The 11,966-nt window shown below is 45.7% G+C and overlaps 1 protein-coding gene across 1 annotated transcript; it reads right to left on the reverse strand.

The window, feature by feature from the left end:
- Positions 1–1,442: 1,442 nt before the first annotated feature.
- On the reverse strand, positions 1,443–11,633 carry agpat2.S (1-acylglycerol-3-phosphate O-acyltransferase 2 S homeolog). The gene is made up of 6 exons (XM_018232583.2): positions 10,368–11,633; positions 7,189–7,322; positions 6,565–6,740; positions 4,691–4,786; positions 4,010–4,082; positions 1,443–2,899 (listed from the first exon to the last, which is right to left on the reverse strand). Exons 1-6 carry the CDS (start codon positions 10,553–10,555, stop codon positions 2,736–2,738), a joined length of 831 nt encoding a protein of 276 aa, XP_018088072.1. The 5' UTR covers positions 10,556–11,633; the 3' UTR covers positions 1,443–2,735.
- Between the last annotated feature and the right edge of the window lie 333 nt (positions 11,634–11,966).

Here is an 11,966-nt window from a genome sequence, read left to right on the forward strand (position 1 = left end):
AACCATTTTATCATTTCATTACAAATACATTAGACACAAATCACATGGACGTTGGTGGAAATCTTATTTTTGGAGACTGGTGGGAATGAAGTCTTACTATATATTACAGGCAATGAATGTTGCATAGAAATATCCAGAGGGGCCCCGGGGGGGCAGAACATCCGCAGGTTTAATTGGATGCAGCATCTCATCTGTTGATAAAGCTACAAAGTCAGTCGATCGCTGCCCCGGGGGCTCGCAATCAAATCTGGGGCTCTTGTCAAATCACCAGGTGATCAGTGTAGGAAGCACATGCTGTTGGCGCCCAGCTGGGGGCACGAGGAATGTGTTCCGCTGTCTGGGAGATGAATAATGAGCAATGTGTCTGCCTCTGTTGGCTCACAAAGTCTGTGCTACATTGCGGCTCATTGTCTTGAGTTATGATCACAACGACTTGCGTAGGCAGGCTTCTAATTCTAGCTTGCTGAGGATGCTGGGACGTGTGATTGAGCAACACACAGCATTACATAAAATGACGTACACATACTTCCCCCCTACAATGTTAGTTTTATTGCTAATTAGGCACCTTTACATATAATTTCATGCTTTAAAAGAAAACTACATCCCAACAGTAACCATTAATGATAAACATTATGAATTGGGCTGCTGTACCAACCTGGATGTACTCCACCAGTGAAAAACCACACCTATAAGGTGCGTCCCCACATGCATGCACCACATAGGGATTAGAACAAAAAAACACACCAGCACACGAGACTTGTATCTGCAGGGAAAGCCCTTGCAAAAGTTTTTACTGCGGTGATGCACCACCGCAGTAAAAACTTTTGCAAGGGCTTGCCCTGCAGATACAAGTCTCGTGTGCTGGTGTGTTTTTTTGTTCCAGTTACTGGGAGATCACCGTATCCTCCATCCATTGAGCACCGAGCTAGTCTACACATCTACATAACGGGTGTGCGAGGGTCTACTCCAATCGAAACCACATAGGGATTAAACATGTTCAGGAACTACCTGGGGCAGGCCACAGACACTAAACATGGACACCAGGATGGTGGTAACATTTCATCTCCCTCAAGCCATCTGACCAGTGAGACGGTAAGGGCAAGGAGAAGTCTAACAAAAACCAATATAAAGAGCTACATGGTCTCACTGGTAGTGTTGGGCCTAACTGCCCTCAATATATCCGAATCAAATGCTCATTGTGCAAAAAAGTGAGAAGGCGATTCCTTCAGGAAAGAAGGAACAAGACTAGGGATGCATCGAATCCAGGATTCGGTTCGGGATTCGGCCTTTTTCAGCAGGATTCGGCCGAATCCTTGTGCATGGCCGAATCCTAATTTGTATATGTAAATTAGGTGTGGGAAGGGAAATCACGTGACTTTTTGTCACAAAACAAGGAAGTAAAAACATTTTTCCCATCATTTTCTTTCCAGCCCCTAATTTGCATATGCAAATTAGGATTTGGTTCGGTATTCGGCCGCATCTTTCACAAATGATTCAGGGATTCGGCCAAATCCCAAAAAGTGGATTTGGTGCATCCCTAAACAAGAGGTCTTGATCCACTCTAGTAAAGTCGGAAACATTTGGCAAACTTCAACATCAAAATTTGTGAAGTGGTCCTTCAACAGAAGAAAGTCAATATGGAACAACAAGGAGGCCAGTGTTCCCCATTCAACAGATAAGTGCTTTCTTAATAACTCCAACCCACCCCATGGCTGGATCTCTCCTTTAACTTCTTTGTCTTCTTAAACGTCTGGTGCAATTCCATCAAGGTTTCCACTTCTATGAGGACTATCATATCAACAGCTTCTCTTATGAAGCCCCTGATAGAGTAGGACACAGACATGGGTCATGGCCAAAAGTACTTTTCTGGAATTGCCCTATCTGCCTAGGGTGACATGCAAACCATTTTGTTACTTTTGCTCTGCATCTCTAATCTAGAATGTTTTTAGTTCCATCATGTATGGAACCCCATTATTGCTCCACGTTGAATATATCAGAGTTGTATCAGCTCCAGCTGGTTGCAATGTAAAAACCATGAGGATATCAACATAATCTAATTAAGATGAACTTCATGTAGAATTATTTTAACAATCATGGCGGTGGTGAAAAAAAACAGCCAAGAGGTCATCTATAACAATGTGATCCAGAGTTGGGAGGCATCCAACCCCAGAGCATTAACTACTGCTGAAGTTCTTGGGGAGCAAAACTGTATGAGGAATAGTTTCATTGGGCCCATGTCCATGACCATTTGCTCTGTTTTAGCTGCATATTACATATTTCCCCATCAGCTAAATGTAGGTTACATTGCAAGTGCAGCACCTGCCATACAAATGGCACTAAACCCAAGCGAACCAAGACGCTTTTGAAGCACGAGGACTTGCATTTGGGAAATTCCCAGAGGAAGGTGTAGTTCTGTTGCCATATTTCCCTTGCTCGGGGTGCAAGACACTTACCTACTGCACCAAAATATTAGCTAAGAGACTTTAGATTCCTTTAGTAATGTGGCTTGTGCTTCAGCAGCAGTATGTGCAAATTACACAGAAGTCTAGAAATGGACAATCCTGCCTTATGTACATTGTGCAAATCACCAGCTCTAGAACTTATCTTGAATGTTTCACTGCTGCACTTAACAGTCCCCTGTTCCACTTGTTCAGAGTCTTTTGAATGGAAATAAGAACTTTAGCCCTGGAACGTTCTTTGGTACCTTGAGTCCCGTTGTGTGTAGCACAGAGCCGCTACTGCCCACAGTTGCTTTGCTCGTTAGCCTCGTAGGGTTTGTTCGAAAGCCTGAAGAAGACCTGCCTCATGGTTTGGTGGCACCTCTCAGTCAGATCGGCAATGTCTTTTTCTGACAAGTCTGAAGTGTCAATTTTGGGAAGGATCTCAACTTTGATGGTGCCTGGAGATTTAAAGGGAAAGACAAAGAGTTTTAAATGGCCACTTGTGGAGGCACAGTTTGGTCCAACACAGTAGACAAGGTTTGCTTCAAAAAGTAACATTATTGCATTTGGTATCAGTGAGTCATTAAATTATTTATTTCATTACTAAACAAGGGAGACTTGGATGTAAAGAGAACCTGACTACTTGGTAACTAAAAGTCAAGAGTCTTGTTCAACTCAATCACCCAACGGGACTGAGACAACTGTGGATCAGCACAGGAAGGAATGTCTATTTCGCTCAACCCCTACCTATTTTTAGAGCGGATCTGACCTATTTTTTCGGCAGAGCGTTACACGTGTCTATCTGAGCACATAGCAGGGCCCTATAGATACAATGCAACAGTGACACATTAATACGTGTAGTCCTATTATGGGCTTGTGAAGGTACAAGTTGACCTTTCTAAATCTGCCGCCATGCACTGTGACCTATTAAATAGAATGCAAGGATTTCCAATCTGGCCAGCAGGTGTCAGTAACAAACAAATCCCAAAAGAGAAAGGCGACGCAGGGCAGTATTTTAAACAGATGAACTCTTGGCACGACCTATTATTATCCCAGTGTGGGACTTGGCCGCTCCTGAGAGAGGCTTAAAACATTATTGAGTTTCTGGGGACAGTGCTGCTTAAATCAGATAATCCCCCTATCTCAGTATAAACTGGAAGATCTAGATAGAAGCTTCTACCCACCCGAGCAGCACATAGTATTCAGGCTGAGAGCAGTAGAAAATGAATTTAGAGATCACAACATTGCCAGAACCTTTATACTGAGGAGCAACGGGTCAATGGCGGCTCATTGGAAGGACCCAATGGGGGGAAGAGCTTGGAAAAGCTTTACTGGGCTACAGGTGTCGGCACTTCAAATATATTAAAAGGGCAACCTCTGGATATGGAGGCCCTAAAATGAATTTGCTGTGGGGCCCAGTCTAGTTACGCCACGGTCTATAAAATCCCTAGAGGATAGAGGAAACAATATACAGAGCGGCATCTCATTGGTGGTGCCACCTCCTTATTAAAGCGACTCTCAGGCCACCGGCACAGCATCTCTCATACAAATATCCTTTATTAACCTACCTCCTGTGAACAGGTTCTTTTTTTGGTTATAAAAGCTGGTAAAGGAGGAATATACCACTGGAATTATGGGCACCTGGATACAAAAAAAATGGACTTGTTACTTCATGTTACATTCATTTACAGGTCAAAACACATCCACTGTCATTTCTAAAAAGTGTTTCCTAATTATTTTATAAAGGAATATACTCCTAATAAACCCCAGATTACTGTTAACTAAAACAACCTTTGCTAGCATGTACATAACCATGATACCGAATTATAAAAAGGATTGTTGTGGTTTAGGTGCGGGCAGCAGGAAGCAGTTCTCCTTTGCTCATATCATGCTCTGGGCACTTCCTATTTGCCTTCTCTGCTAAAAAGTAGTGGAAGGAAGTGAGCGCTGGAGGAAAATCCACTGCCCTCACGTTTCAAACAAAGACTGCAGGAGAGATTTGTGAAGGTACAAGCTCAGCCGTCGGAACTAAAGCGAAGCTGACGATTGATTTTGCTTCGAGGTCTCTGCAGCTACATTAGGTTAATGATGCCCCGTTATTCCCTATTATGCTCTGGCGACAAGCACTTGATAGACTATACGCCTTCTCTGACCCACATGCCTTATGGGTCCTGGCTTTTGTCCTGTTTTCTGTCCTTATAAAGTGGAATTAGCATGAGCAGTACATTATAGAAAAACAGGCTAATTACCTGAGCCTGCAATGCCAGATGGAAAGCGCCCTTCTTGAAAGGCAGCAGGTCACCACTGTTGTTCCTGGTACCTTCGGGATAAACCCAGACCTTTAACTAGACAGAGAGTGGAGAAGGCATGTTATTGGCAATCGTCGGTGGGGTCTATGCTTTTACTGACCCAGGACTGTTCTGTAGATCAGCACTGAATCTGGGCTGTACCACATATCAGCACTGACCCAGGGTTATCCTGTAGATCACCATGGGACCTCAGTGGTCCCAGATATCAATATTGACCCAGGAATGTCCTGTAGATCAGCCCTGATATTCACATTCACCCCTGACTGTTCTGTAGCTTGTTGGGATTCTACCTTGTCTATCCCAGACAGACCCAGAAGTGTCCTGAACATTGCCTGCCCCAAATATCAGCACTGACCAGGACTTTCCTGTAGATCTGTACCAAACCTGGAATGTCCCAGATATCAGCACTGACCCAGAACTTTCCTGTAGATCAGTACCAAACCTGGGCTGTCCAATGTATTTGCACTGACCCAGGACTTTCCTGTAGATCAGTACCAAACCTGGGCTGTCCCACAAATCGGCACTGACCCAGGATCTTCTTGTAGATCAGATCCAAAATATAGGCACTAACCCAAGAACTTCCTGTAGATTGGTACCAAGCCTGGGCTGTCCCAGATATCAGCACTGACCCAGAACCTTCCTGTAGATCAGGACCAAGTCTGGGCTGTCCCACATATCGGCACTGACCCAGGATCTTCTTGTAGATTGGTACCAAGTCTGGCCTGTCCCACTGTCCCACATATCGGCACTGACCCAGGATTTTCTTGTAGATCAGTACCAAGCCTGGGCTGTCCAAGAAATAGGCACTAACACAAGACCTTCCTGTAGATTGGTACCAAGCCTGGTCTGTCCCAGATATCAGCACTGACCCAGAACCTTCTTCTAGATCGGGACCAAGTCTGGGCTGTCCCACATATCGGCACTGACCCAGGATCTTCTTGTAGATTCGTACCAAGTCTGGCCTGTCCCACATATCGGCGCTGACCCAGGATCTTCTTGTAGATCGGTACCAAGCCTGGGCTATCCCAGATATCGGCACTTACCCAAGACCTTCCTTCAGATTGGTACCAAGCCTGGGCTGTTCCAGAAATCAGCACTGACCCAGGACCTTTCCGGTAGATCAGGCCAAATTTGGGCTATCCCACACATCAGCACTGACCCATGACCTTTCTGTAGATCGGGACCAAGTCTGGGCTGTCTTAGACATTGGCATTGACCGAGGACCTTCCTGTAGATCAGTACCAAGTCCAGGCTCTCCCAGATATCAACATAAACCCAGGACCTTTCTGTAGTTGGCACTGACCCTGGACTATCCCTACAATCCTGGAATCTAACAATCTTTATAGCTGCTGCAAATACTAAAATTCTCACGGCTGCCCCATTCCCTTAAACTTTTATATCTCTAAAAATACCGTTTATATACTGTATATAAATGTGGCACCTCCCACAAACCCCAGAGGGGCAAAAACTCCAATTTTCTCCCCTAGCCAAGGCCTTTCCAGATTGTCCTCTAAGTGTCCCCAGATGCACTCGGCTAAAAGTGCAGAAGAAATATGTGCCACACACTAAATCTGCTAGTGACTAATGCTTCCCACAGTGCCCGCTCACACAGCAATAACCATAAATTAAAATATAAATTTCCTCTTTTCCCGCTGCAATGCAAAAACACTCTGCCCAATAAATAAGAAAGGATCTATAAATTTGTTTTTCCCAGCGGAGCCATTACTTCCGCCCCAAGGCACTCAGTCTGGGGTTCCATCAAATTAATCCAGTGACACGCGGTGCCATTAAACCCTCCACTTGGCAGGACTTACGTTATCACTTATCATCGCCTCAGCAACGGCTGCCATTATGCTCTTGGCATCACTGGTGCGATTCCTGTTAATGTAAATGACACCCCCGAGATAAGTGATCAGACCGACGGAGCCGGCATACATGAGTTCCTTCTTGGCTATCTGAACGCATCGGTCCGGCAGGATCTCCATCAGACCTGGACAGAACAGAGGAAACGGGAACCACTAAGTTACACAGTCCTCAGCAATGGTCATTTTAGCTGCTGCATCTCAATGTTCAATGTACTGATCTCCACTGTAAGCTGCAGTCCTGTCCTGCTTTATGGCTAAGATTCTAGCTATCTGTATAACAAAGCATTCTGTCCCAGTGTCTGCACAGATCCTATAAGATCCCCATTGGAAGCAGCAGTCCTGCCCTGCTTTATGGCAGCTGGGATTCTAGCTATCTGTTTAGCCGTGATTTGTAGTGTTTCCCGGCAGAACTCAGTGGGGCAGCTATAAACAGAACTCCATAGAAAGATCTGATAGAAAGGCACATCTCTAAATAGGCTGGAAATAAACTAAACTCTCTCCTATGTACTTTGTATTAGTCTCACAAAGTAATGTCTCATACAGTTCTCTTTACCAAGGAGCCCAACTTCTTACCCATCATGTCCAGGATACTCTGATGATTGGATATAATGACGCACGGCCCGTCAATCTGAAAATTCTCCAAACCTCTCACCTCAAAGCGTATGCCGAAGAAATACTTCAGGGTGCGAACAACTCTGCTAATTATCCTATGGGAGAATAATGGTAGAGAAGGAATACTCTGGGCACACAGTAAGTTATACCCTAAGGGAAACAAAACTGCATCATTTACAGTAGGGGGTACATTATCCCTTATTATACACAAGTGATAGAGTTCCTTTATAACTCAGCCTGCAGCCGTGTGCCTTTATATGGTCTCAGAACCCCCCAGTAACTTCTAATATCCTTATCATTTACAGAAGGGGGTACATTATCCCTTATAATACACAAGTGATACTCAGAGTTCCCTGTATAACTCAGCCTGCAGCCTTGTGCTTTTATATGGTCACAGAACCGCTCAGTGACTTATATCCTTATAATTTACAGTAGGGGTACATGATGCCTTATAATACACGAGTGATACTCAGAGTTTCATGGCCTTTATATGGTGACAGAATGATTAGTACTTGGAAACTGAGTGGGAGTTTAAGCAGTAATTAAGTATAACGACAGCTTTGCAGGGGATTGGCTGTTCGTTAGAAAAGCTCCATCTGTCCGGCGTGGGCAGAGATCAGGGGATCAGGTGGGAAGATCCGATTCTGAGCTTAAAAGCAGAAGATAAAGACTTGTTCCCTATTTATAGGGACTTAGAGTGTTAGCTCCGTTGGATCAGAGAGTGATGGGAATGATGTCTCCTCCTCTTGAAGCCCTGTCCACTTTGCACACGTTTAGGAAACTAGGCCTTAAGGGTAAGGCCAGACGAGGAGATTCGGGGAGATTTTGTCGCCTGATTTTGTCACTGAGGCAACTTTGGGCGACTATTGAAAACGCATCGCTGCGTGTGCATTAGCGCAGGCGACTTTTCATTCTAGCCTATGGGGAAAAAACGCTGAGGCAGTTCGGGGAGATAGTCGCGCAAAAGACGTGGCGATAAGTCGCCAGGCGACAAAATCTCCCCGAATCTACTCGTCTGGCCTTACCTTAAATCATAATTGGATCTAAGTGGAGTAAGACACTTGTGGGCGTTTGCCCCATTACTCCCTGTACTTGCCTGTTCATAGATTTTCTTTCCTACTTAAAGGGGTGGTTCACCCTCAGGTTAGGTTTTAGTTATGTTATTGAATGGCCTATTTTTAGCAACTTTTTAATTGGTCTTCATTATTTGTAGTTATTAAATGCTTCACCTTCCTCTTCTGACTCTTTTCAGACTTCAAATGGGGGTCACTGACCCCAGCAGACAAAAAAAAACAATTGCTCTGTGAGTAGTGATGGGCGAATCTGGCCTGTTTTGAGAAAATTCTCGTAACGGCAAAAAAATTGCCAAATGTGTTAAAGCCTATGGGCAACAATTTTTTTTGACACTTCAACAATTTTTTTGAACCATTAGAGGCTATGGCCATCTTTTTCGCAGTGAAACCTGGCAAAAAATGCCCCCATCACTATCTGCGAGGCTACTATTCCATTGTTCATTTTTTCTATAGCATATAATTATATCATTCCAAGCCATTACTAAATTCCCGCAGAACGCACCATTTATAAATCTGTCACTACACGTCTCTGCTGCTAGATAGCGAGCAAGCGCCCAGGTCATGAGACAGGCCGGGGGCAAGACGTGGGCACCCGTGTATCTCTCTATCTGGGAAAAAGCCAGCCTTCAAGCGATTGTGGACTACAATTCCCAGCATTCCAGGCCACACACAGGGGCGTAACTATAGAGGAAGCAGACCCTGCGGCTGCAGGGGGCCCCAGGAGGTATAGGAGGTATAGGGGCCCCATGAGGCCCTAATTCATATACAATTTCAATAAATATTGGAGAAACAAGTCAACCTCTAAACATTTTGGGGGCCTGAAAAATAATTTGCTGTGGGGCCCAGTAATATCTAGTTACGCCACTGGCCACACACTATGAATCAGGAAGTGAAGGTGCAGAGACATCTGCTTCCCCCATTCTGCTGTTCCACCAGCTCCTGCTCTCCTGACTCCCATGTGTAATCGGAACAGAGGAAAGGTCACTTGGCCGCTTATCTCTAGTCAATAAACCTGTTTCTCCTATGTTTCAAAGTAGCACTTGGACGACCCACCCCCACCTGAACCGCCAATACGGGTTACAAAAAGGAGGGACACCTGGCCCATCCCAGCTGGTTAGTTGGCAATCGTCAGCCAACCTGTTCTACATGCTACCTACCCAGCTAGCTGAAAGATATATGTCAGGAGCCCTTTAAACTCAGGATATCTGGGTTTCCATTAAAGGCAAAGCCCTGACTTGGGGTTGTCTAGATCAGACCCCTGTCACCATCGTATCCCACCTGTAACTGCTGCCTGCTGTGGTTTTGGGCTGACAGCCTGACACCGCTATTTGGATCCCTAAACAAAGCGCTGATCCAATTCAACCAATCAGAACCCCCTCAAGCAGAGGATTCTCACATTCACCTACTAACTGAGCAATGTAAGTGTTACAGCAGAACTGCAACCCACTACCCTTACCGTCATCAGCTTCTCCCACTTCTACCTGACAAACCTGTAACCGACTTGCACTTTCCCAACTGGTTCAGGTTACAGTATTTACAGGGTCTGCTCAGCCCAACGCATTCCACACTAGTCCAACAATGCTAACATAGCACAATATGTGTTAATAACCTTTATAATAAGAATTTATTTATTGATTAGCCATTAACTAACCAAAATGTCTCTTATAATCCATGAGTGATACTCAGAGTTCCCTGTATAACTCAGCCTGCAGCCTTGTGCCTTTATATGGTCACAGAACCCCTCAGTGACTTATATCCTTATTTACAGTTGGGGGTACATTATCCCTTATAATACATGAGTGATACTAAGAGTTTCCTGTATTACTCGGCCTGCAGCCTTGTGCCTTTATATGGTGATTGCTCCCATACTGTAGTACCATGGAGTAAGTATTGGGGCTAGCAGTACCTGAGGGCCCAGTAAAGCCCAGTAGAACTATAAAAGGACAGAGCAGAAATGCCTTACTGTATATTCAGTTTTTGAGGTCAGAACGGACAGTTTCATGTACATTTAGGAGGCATGTCAGGGAAATGCATGGGCGGCTGATATATATCACTGATGGCACTCACCTCATGTTCTCCACAGTCCGCCCACCGTTTCTCAGGAGGCACATGGGAGCTGCCAGGGCAGATAATAAGAGGCAGAGAGCACAGTAGGAGGTAATTTTGAAATGGAATTTAAAGGTGCTGCTGATCTCCATTATGATGAAAGGAAGCAGGAGCAGGAGGAAAGTCCACAAGAGCCATCCGAGGTCCATAGTGAGTGCAAGGGTGCAGGGAGTTGGCGGCTGGTAAAGAGCTAGTGGGAGGGAGGAGTAAGGCTGATGCCAGGCAGTTGGCACAGACAAGGGGGCTAAAGTACAGACAGACAAGGGGAGGCAGGGGCGGGTAAGGATTCTTGTGCACAGGTGTTGCACAAATGAAAGGTGTGGGTTACCATGGAAACCAGGGTGGGGACAATGTGCATGAGCAACAGCCGCAGAAAGAGGAAAGGTAACCTGGGCACAACGAGAGGGCACTGAAATGGGCCAGTGCCTGGCACATCAGGGCAGGGTAATTTATAGGCTAGAGGCAGGGTATAAAAAGAGGCACCAGTAGGAGATTAATCAGTGAGGGGACCAAAAACGGTAAACAGACGGCACTATTTGTAATCAAACTCCTTCAATAGGATTTAGGGCACTGTAAGAGCTAAACCAGAGTGGACAGAGAGGCAAGTGACAGGGCAGAGTAAGGGTTAAGCTGGAGGGGATAGAGAGGCAAGTGACAGGGCAGAGTAAGGGTTAAGATGGAGGGGATAGAGAGGCAAGTGACAGGGCAGATTAAGGGTTAAACTGGAGAAGACAGAGAGGCAAGTGACAAGGCAGAGTAAGGGTTAAACTGGAGGGGACAGAGAGGGAAGTGACAGGGCAGAGTAAGGGTTAAGCTGGAGGGGATAGAGAGGCAAGTGACAGGGCAGATTAAGGGTTAAACTGGAGGGGACAGAGAGGCAAGTGACAGGGCAGAGTAAGGGTTAAACTGGAGGGGACAGAGATGGAAGTTACAGGGCAGAGTAAGGGTTAAGCTGGAGGCGACAGAGAGGCAAGTGACAGGGCAGAGTAAGGGTTAAGCAGGAGGGGACAGAGAGGCAAGTGACAGGGCAGAGTAAGGTTAAGATAGAGAGGACATAGAGGCAAGGTACTGGGCGCAGTAGGGGTTAATTCAGAGGGCAAGCAGCACAGTGAGGCAGTGGTAGTACCAAGTGGCAGAATTCACACCTGCTGGGGCTCCAGGGCAGCGTCCTATGGTGCAGGGGCCAAAAATGACAAACACCAGCAACAGATCGCGGAAGAACACGGGGAGGGTTGGGGCAATGGCAAGGGGTGGGACCTTGGAAACTTCTCGTACAGTCACAGAATAAGGAATCTCTGGCACGGGGAGGGGCACATGTTGCACCAATGGGAATAACAATAATATCTTTATGCGCGTCCTCCTCCTCTTCGTCTCCTGCAGGGGCCCCGGGGCCTATAGTAACAGTAGGATAATAGTCTCTGGGAAGGGAGTGTGGTTGTGAGATAGCAGGTATAGTAGAGAGAGATGGTGCCTATAGTAACAGTGGATAATAGTCTCTGGGAAGGGAGTGTGACTGTGGGATAGCAGGAATAGTAGGGAGAGATGGTGTCTATAGTAACA

This window comes from Xenopus laevis, chromosome 8S (assembly GCF_017654675.1).
Source record: "Xenopus laevis strain J_2021 chromosome 8S, Xenopus_laevis_v10.1, whole genome shotgun sequence".
Classification (NCBI taxonomy): Eukaryota; Metazoa; Chordata; class Amphibia; order Anura; family Pipidae; genus Xenopus; species Xenopus laevis.